General features: G+C 43.2%; 2 protein-coding genes across 2 annotated transcripts in view; both read right to left on the bottom strand.

Moving 5' to 3' along the window:
- Positions 1-1,641, bottom strand: part of LOC147998913 (disks large homolog 5-like) — a 133,021-nt gene extending 131,380 nt beyond the window's left edge. Inside the window, exons 1-2 of the mRNA XM_087595752.1 lie at positions 1,449-1,641; positions 263-422 (exon numbers count right to left, since the gene is read on the bottom strand). Coding sequence (XP_087451878.1) covers positions 263-422; positions 1,449-1,575 — 287 coding nt within the window. The 5' untranslated portion in view covers positions 1,576-1,641. The remainder of the gene's footprint in view (positions 1-262; positions 423-1,448) is intronic.
- Positions 1,642-13,979: 12,338 nt separating this feature from the next.
- On the bottom strand, positions 13,980-18,719 carry LOC147998912 (uncharacterized). The gene is made up of 6 exons (XM_087595766.1): positions 18,531-18,719; positions 17,334-17,493; positions 16,003-16,146; positions 15,204-15,370; positions 14,382-14,487; positions 13,980-14,258 (listed from the first exon to the last, which is right to left on the bottom strand). The coding sequence occupies exons 1-5, from the start codon at positions 18,655-18,657 to the stop codon at positions 14,423-14,425; spliced, it is 663 nt and encodes a 220-aa protein (XP_087451892.1). The 5' UTR covers positions 18,658-18,719; the 3' UTR covers positions 13,980-14,258; positions 14,382-14,422.
- Between the last annotated feature and the right edge of the window lie 633 nt (positions 18,720-19,352).

Below are 19,352 nucleotides of genomic sequence, written 5' to 3'. Positions count from 1 at the left end.
CTCACTCTCCCTGACTTTATCCCCGAATTCTTCATTCAGACCACAAGATCTGCTTTTCAATAAATGGAAGCAGATGAGTCCATTTTCCATCTCGCTCCTCAGGAAGGGTCAAGGTTCTGAATCTCCTCTATATGGGAGGTGAGGTTTAGCACAGGGTGGTTAGGGAGGCACAGCTTTCTAGAACCCAAAACCTTAATAGGATAAGATGAAGGTGACCTTGCAGACCCAGGAATGAAACAATAGCATTTGGAGAGATTCATACCTGTTCTTCATGGATCTCTCTGTCAGAAACCTCAGGCGATCTCTCAGGTCATTTCTCTCCTCGGTAATGAGCTGCAGCTCTTCAATCAGCCTCTCCTTTTCCGTCTTGGCCTGATTCTCGCTTAGTTCAGTGCCAGGGGATGATGTTTCTCTCCCAGCGTCTGTAGGTAGAAGAACACAAGTGAACCTGCATGGGGAGAATGCATAGAGTGTACATAGACCACAGTGAGGCCTAAACAGGAGAACAAGCCTGGAACCCAGTGTCACTGCTAGGCGATTGGTCTATGCTTAAGAGGCCTCCTCAGTGGATCTCAGTTCTCCCACTACTCTATAGAGACCAAGAGATGTAAGCAGCCAGGTGTTCCCTATGCCGGACATCACGTGCTCACATGTACTACGGAGATGGCTACTCCAGGATTATCATCAGCTGAACAGGGTACAGCTTGGTTTCCTCACCCCTGTGGTTTCAGAACTCAGATGATAAATTCACCACCCACAAGACTTGAGTGATTGGAGACACTCAGATGTCCTACCCTGATAGTCTAGGCCAACAACTTTGGATAAAAACACATTTCCATGGAGGACATGGTCAACAGACTTATCAGTTCCCCTATTTGAAATACCAAATGCCCGAGAAGTTCCAGTAGGTTACAGGCTGAATCTTGGTCCACATGTTCCAAACAGTTTTGGTATTTTAGAAACATGTTTGTAACACACAACCTCTAATATATAAAGCTAACGATGACCCTTCCAGTTAGAAGAAATCAGAGGAGGTCTAAGAACATAAGGTTATTGCCTGGAGCACAATTCTCCCCCTGTTCCTACTGTCAGATATCCACTGTATTTAAAGAAGCAATGATAGTGAAATACATTGCTGCCCTGTCTAAACTCAGAAAAGGTGGACCCTCCATGACTCCTGATGGTGTTATTATACAATGTAACATAACAAATGCACTGTAAAAGTAAAGACCAGAAGTTCACAGTATAATAGCATTGGCCTTACCATAGCCTCCCAGTGGAGATGGGGAAACTAAAGGTCTGAAATCCTGACTTTCAGGAATTGTGATATTCGTGGAAATTCAATTCCTTTTCAGATGCTCCAGTTGCTGTGACCCATTGCTAGAAAGGTCAGCTTAAGCCTGCAGCCACCCTGGCAGGAAGCTCAAAATACACTGCCCAGAACTTACTCCACATTCCCCAGATGTGCTGTCTTTGTCCATCATTACTTTGAGACGAAAGGCTAGACTCCTTCACTTTAGTCTCTCCAGAATCGATGTTCCCCCTCCCACAACGGTTGCGAAGACGGGAAAACATGTCTTAGGGTGTAACCGCCAGACTCAGACTGAGAGAAACTAGGGCACTGGTTGTCACTACAACACTGGTGACATCACAGAGGATGCCAGAACTCTCTAGGAGACAATAGAATGTCCAAGAAGGGACAGCTGATGTCATGGGGAGCAGACTTTGCCTCCCTGCTAATGTTCTCCCTGTACTGAGCATAAGCTGAGGTGCCCTTTCCAGGAGACTTTCCTGGGGCAGAGCCACTGAGCATCTCCTGCTTCCAAAGCCAAATTTTCCTCAAGGCTTGATTATAAAAACCTTAGTAATTCCTATGCATCTAAATGAATGTTTCCTTCCATATCTTGCCCCAAAATGTCTCATCCTAACTCAAATCGTCCTCATTCACCAATGTTAGCCATTAAAACTTCCTGAGATTTCATACCAGCTTGAATATGCAGTCAAAAGTTCTCCTGTCTCATTCTGTACAGGTGCTTTATATCACATCAAGAAATAGTCTGCATGGTAGGTTACAACATGGGTGTGTGTTAGGGGAACACTCATGAAGTCATGTGCTTAGCAATTGACAATTGCCAGAAAATTCCTTAGTTGAAAGAGTTGAAGTCTTTATGGTGCTAGGAACAGTATGGAGACCAGTTGGCAGACAAAAGTGCAATATTGGAGCCACCAATGAAGGGAACCTCATGCTGCTTGTGGGGTTCTCATCTCTGCGCCAATGTTGCCAAAGGAGCACTGCTGACAGGCCTTCTATCAGAAGCTGAGCTTCTATCAGAAAAATAAAATAGTCAAGAGATATAGGGGGTGCAGATAAAGGTGTAGGACGAGGCTATACACATCACTACGGGGATAGAGCAAGGACCCAGCACTTGTGCTCTGGGTCATGGGCTTCCCCACAAACACAAAAGCATCTGTCACAGTAAAAAATGGATACTGTATTGAGTGCACACACTAACACTGATTGATCAGATCCATACCCCAAATTTTGGGGGCAGATCCATGGCCCCAAATATCTTCCTCTCAACTTATACAGCAAAAAATAAGAAAGAAAGAAAAAAGTCAAAACAAAAAGCTCAAGCTTCTCATATGAGGATTGAAGGAAGTGTGATCTGGTGGTCAGTTCTGATTAGGCCATTTTAGATAGAACAGTGCACAGTGATGCTTAATGTGATGGGTCCTATATACAGCTTTCTGCAATATTGGAATTTTAACAAGCCTCATCCAGAACATACAGAACAGGAAAGGATGTGATCACCATGTCCTTGCTCTCTATCAGGTTATTTTTCTGTGTCCGTGATTGTCAGTCATAGACAGCAACAATCTGAAATAGCTGGTAGACATGGAACAAAGTGGCTAAAACTATAGTTGTGGGTTACACACCTCAACTGTCAAAGGCTAATGCTGTTCTCACAGTCCCTGGAGGCCACTCTTGTAAGACTGTCTACTGGAAAGTAGAAGCAGGTTTATCTGAGCTCAAAGTGAACCTGGCCAGGTAGGAAGAGGGCAACATGGGATACTTGAGACCCTGTCTAAACCAGCACAGAAACCCACACTTCCTTCAAAGCATCATCTATGAATTCTTGATTATCTACCATTCTCTCCCTACCAGTCTTTCAGACTGGAATTGTAGAAAAGAACTGGAAATGATCTTCCTATTCTGAAGACCTTGATCTCTCTTTCCTTAGGTGTACATTAAGAACTCATGCAAATGGGTATGACCATCTGAACATCTTAGTATCATCTACTCAGTATATCTAGCCTAATACTGTGCCTATGGCAATCTCAAGCTTCCCTGAGTGTTGCTGACCCAGCAAGAAGTATGAAGTACTGAGGTCAAACCCCAGTGATCCTTTCAAGGGGTTAGAAGAAAGCCATGAGAGAAACTCCACTTCTTTGTCCTTAGATTAAATCAAGCTGATACAATGTGAACCTGGTGGGCTATTTAACCAGACATCTTTCTGCCAACCCCAGCTTTCTGAGTTCAGTCCATCTGAACCTGCATCCGGAGAATGTATAGAGTGTACATAGACCACAGTGAGGCCTAAACAGGACAACAAGCCTGGAATCCAGTGTCACTGCAAGGAGTTTGGTCTTCGCTTAAGAGACCTCCTCAGTGGGTCTCAGTTCTCCCTCTACTCTATAGAGACCCAGAGATGTAAGCAGCCAGGTGTTCCCTATGCCTTCTGACACACCCAATAAATGCAGTAAATTTTAATTTCTGTTCAATTGTTCAGTAACTTACTTACACTTGCATATTGCTGTGGAAGTGATGGGGTTTCCTGATCAGTATTGCATTTAACAATGCATAACCAATCATCCCTCCTAGAATGACTGTATATAGAGAAAGAAAATTTATTAGAATGGTTTATAGACTGTGGTACAGCTAATTCAACAAGGAATGGAAGGTCTAAAACGCAGTAGTTGCCCCTGTTGAAGCCAATCCCCCTAGCATAGCTGTAGCCATTTTGTTCCATGCCTGCCAGATAGTTCATATTCTTGCTGTAATATGTCTGCCTGTCATGGTTGTCTGAAAATAATTTAACTCAGAGCAGGGTCAGGAATGATCACGTAACTTGTGTATGTTTATTTTATTGGTTATTTTGTTTATTTATATTTCAAATGTTAACCCCTTTCCAGTTTCCCCTACAATAACCCTACATTCCACCCCCTTCCCCAGCCTCCTCGAGGGTGCTCCCCCACCCACCCATTCCCGAACCACTGGAAGGAAGTTCTTTATGTTGTGAGGTTTCTTAATCTTAAATTTCATAATTATAAGCTTCATGTAGGACCAATAAAATTAAAGGTCAATATGAGGGCTGCAGAGATGGCTCCATGGTTAAGAGCACTGACTGCTCTTCCGGAGGTCCTGAGTTCAAATCCCAGCAACCACGTGGTGGCTCACAACCATTTGTAATGAGACCTGATGCCCTCTTCTTCTGTGTCTGCAGACAGCTACAGTATACTTATATATAAATAAATAAATCTTTAAACAGATAAAAAGTCAGTATGAACCTTTGTTGTCTAAAATGGCTTGAGTCAGGGCTGACAACCAGACAGCCCTTCCAGCACCTGCCTATGAGCTCACATTTTAGTCTTTATAAACTGACATAGAAAAATATCCAGGGTCCTAGCGTGACAAATTCTCAGCTACGTCTCTGATGATCAGTCTTAGGGTGGGCATTCAATAAACCATCCCTGTCTAAGTGAGGTCAGAGTTTGTGTGGTTTATGGGGCAACTCCAGGACCTCAACGGTTTTGTCCATAAGGCTGGATATTTCAGCTGGTCTTCAGTACATGCAGGAATCCTGAAGAAGAAGGAAAATTAATAAAGCAAACTTCCTTTTTCCATGTCCTTGATATGAGCCAGCAGAAGGTGTGGTCCAAACAAAAACCAACGGATTGGGTAAAGATCTTTACCAATCCTACAACAGATAGAGGGCTTATATCCAAAATATACAAAGAACTCAAGAAGTTAGACCTCAGGGAGACAAATAACACTATTTAAAAAATGGGGCTAAGAGCTAAACAAAGAATTCACAGCTGAGGAATGCCGAATGGCTGAGAAACACCGAAAGAAATGCTCAACATCTTTAGTCACAAGGGAAATGCAAATCAAAACAACCCTGAGATTTCACCTCACACCAGTCAGAATGGCTAAGATCAAAAACTCAGGTGACAGCAGATCCTGGCAAGGATGTAGAGAAAGAGGAAAACTCCTCCATTGTTGGTGGGATTGCAGACTGGTACAACCATTCTAGAAATCAGTCTGGAGATTCCTCAGAAAATTGGACATTGAACTACCTGAGGATCCAGCTATACCTCTCTTGGGCATATATCCAAAAGATGCCCCACATATAACAAAGACACATGCTCCACTATGTTCATAGCACCCTTATTTATAATAGCCAGAAGCTGGTAAGAACACAGATGCCCTTCAAAAGAGGAATGGATACAGAAAATGTGGTACATCTACACAATGGAATATTACTCAGCTATCAAAACCAATGACGTTATGAAATTCATAGGCAAATGGATGGAACTGGAAAATATCATCCTGAGTGAGCTAACCCAATCACAGAAAAACACACATGGTATGCACTCATTGATAAGTGGATATTAGCCCAAATGCTCGAATTACCCTAGATGCACAGAACACATGAAACTCAAGAAGGATGACCAAAATGCAGATGCTTCACTCCTTCTTTAAAAGGGGAACAAGAATACCCTTGGCAGGGAATAGGGAGGCAAAGTTTAGAACAGAGGCAGAAGGAACACCCATTCAGAGCCTGCCCCACATGTGGTCCATACCTATACAGATATTAGATAAGATGGATGAAGCAAAGAAGTGCAAGCCGACAGGAACTGGATGTAGATCTCTCCTGAGAGACACAGCCAGAATACGGCAAATACGTAGCTGAATGCCATCATTAAACCACTGAACTGAGAACGGGGCCCCCGTTGAAGTAATCAGAGAAAGGACTGGAAGAGCTTGAAGGGGGTTAAGACCCCATATGAACAACAATTCCAACCAACCAGAGCTTCCAGGGACTAAGCCACTACCCAAAGACTATACGTGGACTGGCCCTGGACTCCAACTGCATACGTAGCAATGCATAGCCTAGTAAGATCACCAGCAGAAGGGGAAACCCTTGGTCCTGCCAAGACTGAACCCCCAGTGAACATGATTGTTGGGGGGAGGGCGCTAATGGGGGAAGGATCGGGAGGGGAACACACAAAAAAAGGGGAGGGGTAAGGGTTGAGGGATGTTGGCCTGGAAATCGGGAAGGGGATTAACAATCGAAATGTAAATAAGAAATACTCAAGTTAATAGAGATGAAAAAAATAAAAAGAAAAAAGAAGGTGTGGTCCAGATTAGAGGTGGGCCTTTCCATCTCAAAAGATCTGAATTAAAGATTTATCTTCTGATCTCCAAGATTTGGATTACAAGTAGGTCTTCTTGCTTCAGAAAATTTAATTAAGAAAAAAAATCCAATGGTGCTTATGCCTTTAGCCTCAGCATCCAGGAGGTAGAGGCAGGTGGATCTCTGAGTTCAAGGCCAGCCTGGTCTACAAAATGAATTCCAGGACAGCCAGAGCTACACAGGGAAACCCTGTCTCAAAAAAAACAAAGAAGAGGAGGAGGACCAAGAGGAGGGGGTTGAAGAGAGGAAAATAGAAAGAAGGAAGGAGAGAGAGAGAGAGAGAGAGAGAGAGAGAGAGAGAGAGAGAGAGAGAGATCCCCCTCACAGGGCGTCAAGCCATTTGGCATTAGTTAATTCCAGGTACACTCAAGTTGACAACCAAGAACAGCAATCCCATTACCCGTGGTTGTGATCTCACCCTGGTAGGCTCCTGAGTAGGAGGCTGAAGCAGGAGAATTGCCATAAGTCTGATGCCAGCATGAACTACACACGTGTTCCAAGCCAAGCCAATCTCAGCTACAGTTTGAGATTCTGTCTGAAAAATATGAAAGAGAAAGAAAACATAAATTCCTAGAGCAGTGTTTCTCAACCTTCCTATGGCCTCAACCCTTTAGAACAGTTCCTCATGCTGTGGTGACCCCAACTACAAAATTATTTTGTCGCTACTACACAACTGTAAATTTGCTACTGTAATGAATCTTTATTGTAGTGTAAACTATCAGATAGGAGACCCTGTGTGGGTCACGACCCCCAGGCTGAGGGCCTTTGCCCTAGAGGCGGTCTTGGCCTAGTTTATATAGTTCATATTACAATGGCCTCTCTCAGCGTTTGAAGGTCAAGTATATTCACTTGTAACATCAAAACATAAAAATTCAGTTGAGCTGCTGGCTGGTACGGTCTGACATCCCCCAGAATACCTTTGCCATTTTGTTCCATGTCTGCCAGCCATTTCATATTGTTGCTGTAACACGCCTGCCGTCACTGAGGAGGAGAAGGGAGTTGGCTCAAGGACATGCTGACCACACACCTTGTTTTGTTCTGAATGTTCTGTATGCCGTTTGCTAATCTTGAGAAATTTGCACCTTAAGGAGTGGTTCCCTGAAGTGGACACAGGTGATAGGCTAAGGCAGATGTGTGAAGGAATATTTCACAGAGGCAGACGCAGGTAAAAGGATGTTCTGCTAAAGCACGCATGTGAAAAGACACGTGATGAAGGGTTCTGCACTAAGGACACACATGCATTGGTCTGCCTTGCATTCTGTAGTTGAGCTGCATTTGTTGGGACTTCATAGAACCACAGCAAAAACCCTTCTGGTGGGCTGCTGTGGTTTCTCGCTGTTTCCTTGGCCTCGGGCTGATGGGCAGAGTGATGTCAGCTGAGACAGACACATGTGCTGATGCACAACACAGGCTGAGGCCAGACCCATGGAGGACACGGGATATTGAGAGGGAGTTTGGATGGAGTTATGCTTGCGTAGCTTGTTGGTCTGGGGTCTCTGCTGATCTCTGCCCGCCTGAGAGCTGCTCTTACTGACTGTGTAGCATCTTGGCTTCTCTTTGTTCCACTTGTACAGCCCTCAGGACCAGGCTCTCCTCTCCCTTAACCATGGCTGCTGTCCTCTTCCTCTCTCCTCTCCATCACACATGTTCTTCCTTTATTCTCTGGCAGCTTCTTCCTCCTTCTTCCCTCCTCATGATCCTCTCTAGCAAAGCCCTCAAAGCTCACCTCCCCCATCTCTCTGGGGTGCAGCTGTTGGCTGTTGGCTTCTGTATAATCACAGTTAACTGGGAGCAGGGTCAGTTATTTGGGGTTAACCAGTCTTGAGTTCTACAAATTAGCATTAAAATACAAGCAGAATTAGGCCAATCCACCACATCAATTTCTTTTGCTTTGTTTTGTTTTAATTTTTCTTTTACCCTTTACTTTATTTTATTTTCGGCTATTTTTTAATCATTTGTTATTTTATTTATGTATATTTCAAACGTTGTCCCACTTTCCACACTCCCCTCATCATATCTTACATCCCATTTCTGCTCAGCTTTGCCTATGTGACAGTGCTCCCCAACCCACACATATCCATTCCCACCTCACACCTCTAGGACCTCCTTTCGGTGGGCAACAGGCCTCAGGGTAGTCAATGGCCTCCCACCACATGATGCCACTTAAGTCAGTCCTCTTCTACACAGTTACCTAGAACCATAGAGCCATCCTTGCATATACTTTGGCTGGCAGTTTGGTCCCTAGGAGCTGCGGGACTGGTGACAGAGGATCTGGTTAGATATTAAAGACAAATGGTTTCTGCTTTCTCCTCTTTTTCTGGTTATAGGTGAAATCATGTTTGTTCGCTTCCCTTTTTTGAAATTATTGAGTTGATTAATTTCTTGGTTTTTCTTGTGTATAGTTTAGCTCATTTTCTTGGGGTTTTCCTCGTATTTTCCTCTGTTGTGCTCTCTTAAAGAAAAATATTGTTTAAATTTGGTTTTGTTGTGAAATATCTTGGTTTCTCCATTTATGGTGATTGAGAATTATGCTGGGTATAGGAGCCTGGGTCTGCATTCCATCTGCCCAAATTTTTCTGGCTTTTGGAGTCTCTGTTGAGAAGTCTGGTGTATTTCAGATAGGTCTGAATTATTTATTACTGGTTATTTATACCTTACCCCTTTTAAAGTTCTTTCTTTGATCTGCGTATTTAGTGTTTTAATTATTATGTGAATGGCAGAGTTTTTTCTGGTACAATTCATTTAGCCTTCTGTAGGCCTCTTGTACAGTTATGGCATTTTCTTCCTTACCTTATGGAAGTTTTCTGCTATGATTTGTTGAAGATGTTTACTGGACCTATGAACTGGAAATCTTAATTCGGTTCTATATTTATTATCCTTAGATTTGGACTTTTAATTGTGTCCTGAAATTCATGGATGTTTTGGATTCAATAAACCATACATGTTTATCTGAGATGGGTGTTTTGTGCTTTGTTGGTGACCTCCTTGATTCCAACTCTTCCATTTAGTAGAACGTTGGATAATGAGACATGGTCAGGAATGGTGACATATTGACATAAACTATATGAAAATAGGTAGGTTAAAATTTTATGTGTGTTAAGTATCAGTAGTCTCCTGGGTGGTTTTGGTTCCCAGTTGGCCATGTGCAACCGTTTCAAAAGCCCAGGTTTGATGTTCCTTGGGTTTCCTATGATGATGCACTCAGATATGACAAATATCAACAGAATCCTCATCAAAGAACTTAATTTATATAATAGACCGAAAATTACTAATTATGTTACAAAATATTTGATCACACTGTGATCTCCAAGAATGTATTATTTACTGATAAACTATTGTGTGGTATAGCATCGCCATGGCACAGGCATTTAACACAAGGGTTGTTTGTTTGATGTAAACATGGACTTTACTTTGGTAAGGCTAGCCTACCACACACCTTTATTGCAAAGCTAAAACTGCACTTAGGTTCAGAGATGGTCAAGGAAGGACTTGAAAGGAAATGAAGATGACTAAACCAATGGAAAATCTCTGAGTTGAAGGATTTTTAGAAAGTGTGCAGAGGGAAGAAGAATGCTCTTCTGGGAGGTCAGTGAATTAGGAAGGACAGTTGGGAGTTGACTTCTGTATCTGGCTCCTGAAACTTCATTGGTAAAAATTAACGTCTGGAATTTTGTGTTGTAAAACAACACATTGGCTCTGCAGCTTTTGGCAAGGGCCATGGACAGAGAGATCACAGCAGCTGGGGACAATCTGAAGGGAAATCAGGTTTTCTTAAGTCACCTGAGAAGTCCTCACGGAGAGAGGAATGAATGGGCAGCACCATAATAGAAGGCCTTAGGATCGCGTACTGAGCTACTCTAGATGCCTTGAAAATAGAAGCAGAGAATGAAAAACTAAATGACGTCACAGGAATTAGCTCAATCCTCACTGTGATCATTTCATGTTGTGATTTATACTGGATTCTTTTTTAAAAAAATTAAAACAGAGTCTTCTGTTTTAATGTGAGGCTGTCTTAGAATCACAAAATGCTTACACCTGTATGGCGCCCGGCATCTAACACTATCGGGCTAGAGATTCTACTTTTAAATGCATCACCATCGACAGCTTCCATTTAACCAGCAGGGTCCATGCCAGGCAGACACTGTGCAGGTTGTATGTTCTGTTAATCTCCACAACACCCCCATTTTACAGGTGAAGAAACCACAGCTCAAAGCAAATGAGTGTCAGGGTCCCCTCAGTCTCACTGACTGTCACTCAGACCCACATCCTTCTCTGTACAGGGAAGCCATGGGCCTGATGTGGGCTGTGCAAGCTGACTCTGCTGAGATGATCAATGCTATTCTTGAACCTGGGAGAATTTAAGACAAGGTGACCCACAGACTCCTGGGATAGATTCTATCTCTGGGTTCTAGGGTGTGACACGGTATCCCTTGCTGTGGGTCTCTACTCAGCTGAGGAGTCTGTTCCCATCTGTCAGCTTCTATGGCAGTGGTTCAAATCCCTCCTAATGATGTAACCCTTTAATGCAGCTCTTCTTGCTGTGGTGACCCCCATCACAAAATTATTCAATTGCTACTTCATAACTAATATTGCTACTCTTATAAGTTATAATGTGCAAGGTATCTGATATAAATCTTTGTGAGTGGTAGCTCCCCACAGGTTGAGAAACATTGCTTTATATACTTTTTTTTGAGAAGCCTTCATCTGAGGAGGACCTGATGCAGGTGTGAGAGCAGAGACACCCTGATGTAGTGACAAGTTTAGGAGGACCCAGGCTGCTTGCCTTTATGGCAACAGAGATTCCTGGCTGAAGGCACAATCTGAAATCACTGTCCCCAGGACATTTTTTCTTTTTTTTTTTAAATTTATTTAATACTTAATAATAATTCTTTGGTTTCTGGGCAAACATCCCCCTCCCCCCTCCCCTTCCTTATGGGTGTTCCCCTCCCAACCCTCCCCCATTGCCGCCCTCCCCCCAACCTGTTTTCACAGCTGAGCTAGATCTGAGGAACAGGTGCTTTTAAAGAAGCATGTGAAAGCATCTCCTGTGGAGAGCTCACTATGCAGGGAAAGTCACACAGGACAGGGAGAAGTGGCTTCCCAACTTCCCCAGGGCACTCAAACCAGGGAGGATTGTTGAATTTGTTCATTGTCTATTGTTATATCCCCCTTTTCATTTCTAATTTTGTCAGTTTTGGTATTGTCTCTCTGGTGTGCAGTTTGTTTCAGGAACAGGTTGTGTGTCTGGTGGATATTCTCAACAAAAAAAGAAAAAAAAAAGAAAAAGGAAACAAAAAAAAAAGCAAGCAAACAAACCAACAAAGAAACAAAAAAACCTACAAACAGCTCGTGGTTCCCTTGACTCTTTGTATTTTTCTCCTTGTTTGTAATTGATTGATTTGATTTGAGCCTTGAATTAATTTCCTGCCATCAAATCCTACCACACACTCTATAAGATGAGGCTTTGCCTCACCTTGGTAAGAGCAGCATGTAATAAATGAAGCTTATGCTGCTCTCTCTAGTGGGGATGACATCACAATCTCACTGCAAACCATGCACAGCGCGGTTTAGGCTGTATTAAAGTAGCCCACGATTTCAGTGCTCCCTGCGTGCCATGAGACAGTAGTAACATGAGTGTCCCTGCACCTGGACAGTTTTCACTAGGGACTACACACACACACACACACACACACACACACACACACACACACAAACGCACACCGCCTTTACTGACATGGTGCACATTCTTTACACACCAAAAATAAAGTGAGCAGTTATGAAACACATCAATAATGGAATCAATGGAGGGAGTTGTGGGGAAGCTGGGGCTTAGAGTTACTTAAAGGCCCTATGCAGGCTCAACTTTTGTTGGAGGAGAAACTTCAAGTGCAATGTGGTTCTTTATTTTCTTTCTCTCTAAGGAACACAGGGTTAGGGTAGGACCTACAGCTTTGAGCATGTCGGGTAAGTACAGGGACACTGAATTAAATCCTAGGGATGGAACACAATTAATCTTCTACACGATTACAGAGCAGCCTGGATGAAGATTCTCAGGTGAAAATGTGGACATCTCAAGGCAGGCACTGGACAATGGCTGTCAGTCTTGACTGAAGACTGGAAATGGTTTGCTATCTCATAGGAAAAGAAGGCCCCTCTGTCTACACTGTACTCTAAGGACAGTTTATTAGGTTAGGCATGACATGAACTATTGTCTCATGTCACAGATGTCAGTACAAAGTATCCAAGGTGTTGTATGCCAATGGTAGCATTAACAGAACAAAGCACACAGTGTGATTAAGACATAAATCATGAGTTTGTGTAGCAAGACCCAGGCCTCTTCCAGGGTCTTAGATAGTAACTGAGAACCTCAAATACGGTAGTGATGTGATACGGTAGTGATGTGATAGTGTGGGGTGAATCTAGTTACAACTACTTTCTATCATGACACAGAGGACACTTTTTGTGTTATGTTCAGCTTATAATGAATGACTAGACCTAAGCATGAGACTAACCAAATTCTACATTGCTTCTCTAGCTGCTGAGCTTTTAAAAGCCCTGGGGTGACAGCAAGCTTTTGTGGACATTCTGGATTATTCCTTCTGTACTTTAACTCTCTGAGTCACCTCCACTCTCAGTAAGTTAGTTCAATTCCATAAATTGGAAATCAGTCACTGGGAAAAATACATTCTCAATACGATCTCAGATTGGCCATGGAAAAAGGGTAGCTTGAACTGTCCCACCTAGGTTCTGGGCTTGCACAGGCCTGCTCTCCAGAAGAAACCTGTGTTCACAGCTGCAGCCTACATTCACTATGGATGCTCTTGAGGTTCCTCCCTAAATGGCTCAGATTAAAATAATTTTCTTGCTAACAATCAAAAAACTGATTATGCCAAGCTGGCCTAGAAGAAGCTAGCTTCTTTTCTGTATTTTATCAGTTGTGCACAATACATATGGTCATCATTGATAACAGTTGAAAGATCTGCTCTTATATGGAAACTAAGTGATGCTGGAGGATGATCCTGACCCACAATGAGGAGTGGGAACACCAGAGCCCTGTACGGATGCCTGGCAACCTAACACGTTGAGCACGCACGGCTCAGTAAGTTCCCTGTGAACACACATCTCCTGAGATCTCTCTATTTAATTGGAGGTGATCCTGTCCACCTAATACAGGACCTCATGTGGAATAACAGAAGCCACCTGCAGGAGCTGTGGTGATGACTCACAGGGTAGAGCATCTGCTGCTCTCTCAGAAGAACCACATGGACCCTAACAATTGGGTAAAGCATGTCAGTGATTATATCATAAAGTGTGTGCCGAGAAAAAGCCACATTATCCACACAAAAGACACTGTCACACTGAGTACCCCTTGGTGACTCTGAATTCACTTATTAGCCCAGGCTCCATGGAACATGCAGAGATCCATCTCTAGCTGTCAGTTCTAAGCCCTCAGGAGGGGACAGAACCCTTGAATAAGAATGATGTTCTTAAGAGTCAAGAGATAGAAATCAATATTTATTCATAATGAATACATTTTTACAACAAAACAAGATTAAAATGAATGAATAAAAATATTTAAAAATATTGGAAAGTGAAAAACAGTAACAAGAACATATAAATATGAAACAACAAAAAGAAAACTTCAATTAAAATCATAACAAAAATATTTCTAAACAGCATATACTTAACGAACATTTAGAAGCACAGATGTATTGCTGTTTCTCCTCTAGCACACATAATGAAAGGTGGTCCCCCAAGTTGTCTCTCAAGTGGTGTTTTCTGAAGAAGAAAGTGAGTAAGACCGCAATCAGTCAGGCTGGCTTAGTGTTATATAAATTTAGGGTCTCTAAGAAATGACAAATTAACTCTGAGGAAGAATACTCATCCAAAAAATGTTGTTACCGTTCAGGATGTTTGTCATCAGGGACTCCTGAGAAAGCAACTTATTCTTCAGGAAGCTCTCTTACTGGTGTGTGTCCAATTCCAGCTCTCTTGCACTTTCTGAGACCTGGGAGAGGAAGGCAGTTTTTCAGACACTGATTTGGTGGTGAAACGCAAGCCAGCTGTCAGAATGCTGCCTTCTACCACCTCAGTTCTATTGGACAGTCAACATGGACCTTTTAACTGATATCATTGTTGCTAACTCTGTGGGCAGGGAAAATCTCCAGCAACTGTCACAGTAATGTGGGCTGCCAATATGGGACCCAGACTTATACCAGTGCAAACCAAGAACAGGGCAATGGAAGGGACCTCATTGGGTTGCAGGAAGAAAGGAGATGTCCATATGTCACCAAGGTTAAAGCCAATGACAAGTACTAATTTGACATTTGCACTTGGTTCTTATCCCGGAAAGGTGCTTCCTACACAAGAAGTCACATGACCACTTGTCATTTGTCAAGAACCAAGAACTTGTTCAAAACTCCACATAGCATCCAATCTATCACGTGCATGTGCAATAATGTGATATGTTATTGATCTGTCACCATTTCTATAATGCAGCTTCAAAAAGAGCAGCAAAATATACTTGCAAAATAATTCAGTTTCTGAAAAGTGGTTGACTTCCCAGAATACTTGTGCATAGGCAGAGCAATGAACAATGCCATTACATGAGGTGGTTGGCGGGTTGTGAGTGTAAATTAGAAAGGTGGTAGGAGAGAGCAAAGATGTATCAAATTGGCAAATTTTATCAGATATTGTTAAGCTAACACAGCTGCTCGTCCCTACCAGATGATGCTGGGTCTGGACATTGCTGGTCTTTATCTTTCTTGTTGAAGTCAACCAAATATTTCTGGTTCAGTGCACACTCAAGATGTCCCTCCTTGCTCTCCTGCTTCCGTGGGACCAACTTCTTCCTGCATGTGTTCTCCATCAGGAGCTGGCTGAGCAGGTTTCTGGAAATACAGTCTGCAGAGTAAGATCATGCTGCTCCTTTCTCCCATTCCTACTACGAAGTCCCACTAACTCTACCAGGTCCCAGATACCCATGAAGACTTAATAAAATATATCTCGATACATATAAGGCTGCTGCACAAACCACAAAGAGTTAATTCAGGGAAGAATAAATTGTTTGCTTGGCCTGAGCACCAATTAGTGTCCACATCTCTCAAAAAGAACACGGAACTACATCCATCCATGAAAGCCCAATGCATGGGGCAACATCAATTAGTAGTGGGCAAACACCCGCAAAAGAGGTCAGTAGAAACAAGAGAAGGTCATGCTAACCCTGTGGTCTACGCACTGAGTGTTGTAAAACCTGGTATGACCCCAGAGGCCCAGGTCAGCCTAATAACGTTCTGCTGACTTCAATCAGTGCTGTTCTATCTAGAGCCTTCTGAAGATGCCTAGACAATCCTGGGATGAGGAACAGTCTTTTATGGAACTGAAAACTGAGTCCTGATGACCCTGGCACACTGATGTGTAAACAGCACAAGAGATAGAACCAGAGCAGAAGACCGTCCAATCCAGAACAAAGAAATCAGAAATGGCCATTCCACAGGTGACAGCCTTTCTGACCAGGACTTACCTAGAGAAGGTAATCTCCTTCTTCAGCTTATGGTTGTTCTCATGGATCTCAGTGTTCTCCATCTCTAAGTTGTGCAGAATTGACATGACCGCCTCCTCCATTCTCTCCAGGTCTTCATAATATGGATTTGGCCTGAAGGGTGGCCTGGACCCAAATGATAGAATACAATGAACATCAGCATTTAGGAAGATATGAACTCAGGGTGGGTCCTGTACTACCCCAGTCCTGGAAGGACACCTTCTGAATTCTACATATTGGACCTTCTTCAGCTTCAGAAACATGTTTTTCTGCGTCCAGCACACCAGAATCTCGGCATCCAGATGGAGGGTTCCCTGGCTCCCTTTATTCAATCAAGAGGAAATGTGCAGTCCAGCCAGTTGAGCTATCAAGAGCCTAGGCCACACCTCCCCATGCTCCCCCACCCCCAACGCACCCAGAATCCTGTGATTTCCTTTTTCCTGTCCTGATAACAGACCATATATCAACCCAAAATTATAATCTGCACAACGAATACAAATATACAGGCAAACGTGGCCACATAAGCAAAGAACTGTGCTGTTGACAGTGGGGCTCCCAGAACAAAGCATTCACATCACCATGAAAGTGTTACAGGTAAATACTCAGGCCAAGACATAGACTCCTATATTCCAGGTGTGGAGGGAAATATAAACATATAACGGTTGTGCATATGCATTTGGATGTATGCACACACAGACTCACAGACTGAGACACACCCACAAAAAAAAGAGAAATGTAAACAGAGTCAGAGAAAGAGAAAAGCAAATATGGAAACAGAGAGCACTGTGAGAACCAGGAGAAATGCATGCACCATTGCTGTGTCCGAGGGGCTCCCACAGACACACAGACAATAACAAACAGGCCTGAGCCTGACAACTTCTAGTCAAGCATTGAGATGAACTGTTTGGGACCAGGCCCCTCAGGCTGCTGCCTGGATCTTCCAGCACTCAGTCCCCTGCCTAGCAAGTACAGAGACTCACCATAAACTCACTGCAATTACAATCTTGCACAGCCACCAGCTGTCAAGGGCTTTCCAAATGCACACTGGGAACTCACTCTCCCTGACTTTATCCCCGAATTCTTCATTCAGACCACAAGTTCTGCTTTTCAATAAATGGAAGCAGATGAGTCCATTTTCCATCTCGCTCCTCAGGAAGGGTCAAGGTTCTGAATCTCCTCTATATGGGAGGTGAGGTTTAGCACAGGGTGGCTAGGGAGGCACAGCTTTCTAGAACCCAAAACCTTAATAGGATAAGATGAAGGTGACCTTGCAGACCCAGGAATGAAACAAGAGCGTTTGGAGCGATTCATACCTGTTGTTTTTGGATCTCTCTGTCAGAAACCTCAGGCGATCTCTCAGGTCATTTCTCTCCTCGGTAATGAGCTGCAGCTCTTTAATCAGCCTCTCTTTTTCCTTCTTGGCCTGATTCTCACTTGGGGCAGTTTCAGGGGAAGATGTTTCTCTCCCAGCGTCTGTAGGTAGAAGAACACAAGTGAACCTGCATGGGGAGAATGCATAGAGTGTACATAGACCACAGTTAGGCCTAAACAGGCGAACAAGCCTGGAACCCAGTGTCACTGCTAGGCGATTGGTCTATCCTTAAGAGGCGTCCTCAGTGGATCTCAGTTCTCCCACTACTCTATAGAGACCAAGAGATGTAAGCAGCCAGGTGTTCCTTATGCCGGACATCAGGTGCTTACATGTACTACGGAGATGGCTTCTCCAGGATTATCATCAACTGAACAGGGTACAGCTTTATTTCAGGACCCTCACCCCTGTGGTTTCAGAACTCAGATGATAAATTGACCATCCACAAAACTTGAGTGATTGGAGACACTCAGATGTCCTACCCTGATACTCTAGGCCAACAACTTTGGATTTAAAACACATTTCCAGGGAGGACATGTTCAACAAACTTATCAATTCCCCTATATGATGAAATAACAAATGCCCCAGAAGTTCTAATAGGTTACAGGCTGAATCTTGGTCCACATGTTCCAAACAGTTTTGGTATTTTAGAAAAATGTGTGTAACACACAACCTCTAATATATAAAGCTAATGATGACCCTGCCAGTTAGAAGAAATCAGAGAAGGTCTAAGAACATAAGGTTATTGCCTGGAGAACAATTCTCTCCCTGTTACTACTGTCAGATATCCACTGTATTTAAAGAAGCAATGATAGTGAAATACATTGCTGCCCTGTCTAAACTCAGAAAAGGTGGACCCTCCATGACTCCTGATGGTGTTATTATATCAATGTAACCTAACAAATTCACTGTAAAAGTAAAGGCCAGAAATTCACAGGATAATAGCATTGGCCTTACCATATACTCCCTGTGGGGTTGGGGAAACTAAAGTTCTGAAATCCTGACTTTCAGGAATTGTGATATTCATGAAAATTCAATTCCTTTTCAGATGCTCCAGTTGTTGTGGCCCATTGCTAGAAAGGTCAGCTTAAGCCTGCAGCCCCCCTGACAGGGAGCTCAAAATATACTGCCCAGAACTTACTAAACATTCCCCAGAAGTGCTGTCTCTGTCCATCATTACTTTGAGACGAAAGGCCAGATTCCTTCACTCTAGTCTGTCCACAATCGACGTTCCCCCTCCCAAAACGCTTGCAAAGACGGGAAAACATGTCTTAGCTTGTAACTGCCAGACTCAGACTGAGAGAAACTAGGGCACTGGTTGTCACTGATGTCTGGTGACATCACAGAGGATGCCAGAACTCTCTAGGAGACAATAGAATGTCCAAGAAGGGACAGCAGATGTCATGGGGAGCAGACTTTGCCTCCCTATTAATAATCTCTCTGTACTGAGCATAAGCAGAGGTGCCCTTTCCAGGAGACTTTCCTGGGGCAGAGCCACTGAGCATCTCCTGCTTCCAAAGCCAAATTTTCTTCAAGGCTTGATTATAAAAAAACCTTAGTAATTCCTAGGCATCTAAATGAATGTTTCCTTCCATATCTTGCCCCAAAATGTCTCATCCTAACTCAAATTGTCCTCATTCACCAATGTTAGCCATTAAAACTTCCTGAGATTTCATACCAGCTTGAATATGCAGTCAAAAGTTCTCCTGTCTCATTATGTACAGGTGCTTTATATCACATCAAGAAATAGTCTGCATGGTAGGTTACAACATGGGTGTGTGTTAGGGGAACACTCATGATGTCATGTGCTTAACAATCGACAATTGCCAGAATATTCCTTAGGAGAAGAGTTGAAATCTTTATGGTGCTAGGAAAAGTGTGGAGACCAGTTGGCAGAGGAAAGTGCAATATTGGAGCCACCAGTGAAGGGAACCTCATGCTGGGGGTGGGGTTCTCCTCTGTG

Source organism: Rattus norvegicus, chromosome 19, assembly GCF_021556685.1.
Source record: "Rattus norvegicus strain SHRSP/BbbUtx chromosome 19, alternate assembly SHRSP_T2T, whole genome shotgun sequence".
NCBI lineage: Eukaryota > Metazoa > Chordata > Mammalia > Rodentia > Muridae > Rattus > Rattus norvegicus.
This window is presented reverse-complemented; position numbering and strand designations above follow the sequence as displayed.

What these genes read in the sequence shown, in the direction of transcription:
- LOC147998912 (XM_087595766.1), bottom strand. Translation starts at nt 18,657, where the DNA reads ATGTTTTCCCGTCTTTGCAAGCGTTTTGGGAGGGGGAACGTCGATTGT. An exon ending in AAGGAGATTACCTTCTCTAG is followed by an intron (nt 15,371 to 16,002) that starts GTAAGTCCTGGT and finishes CTGTATTTCCAG; the next exon opens with AAACCTGCTCAGCCAGCTCC. An exon ending in TCCAGACCCAGCATCATCTG is followed by an intron (nt 14,488 to 15,203) that starts GTAGGGACGAGC and finishes TTCCTCTCCCAG; the next exon opens with GTCTCAGAAAGTGCAAGAGA.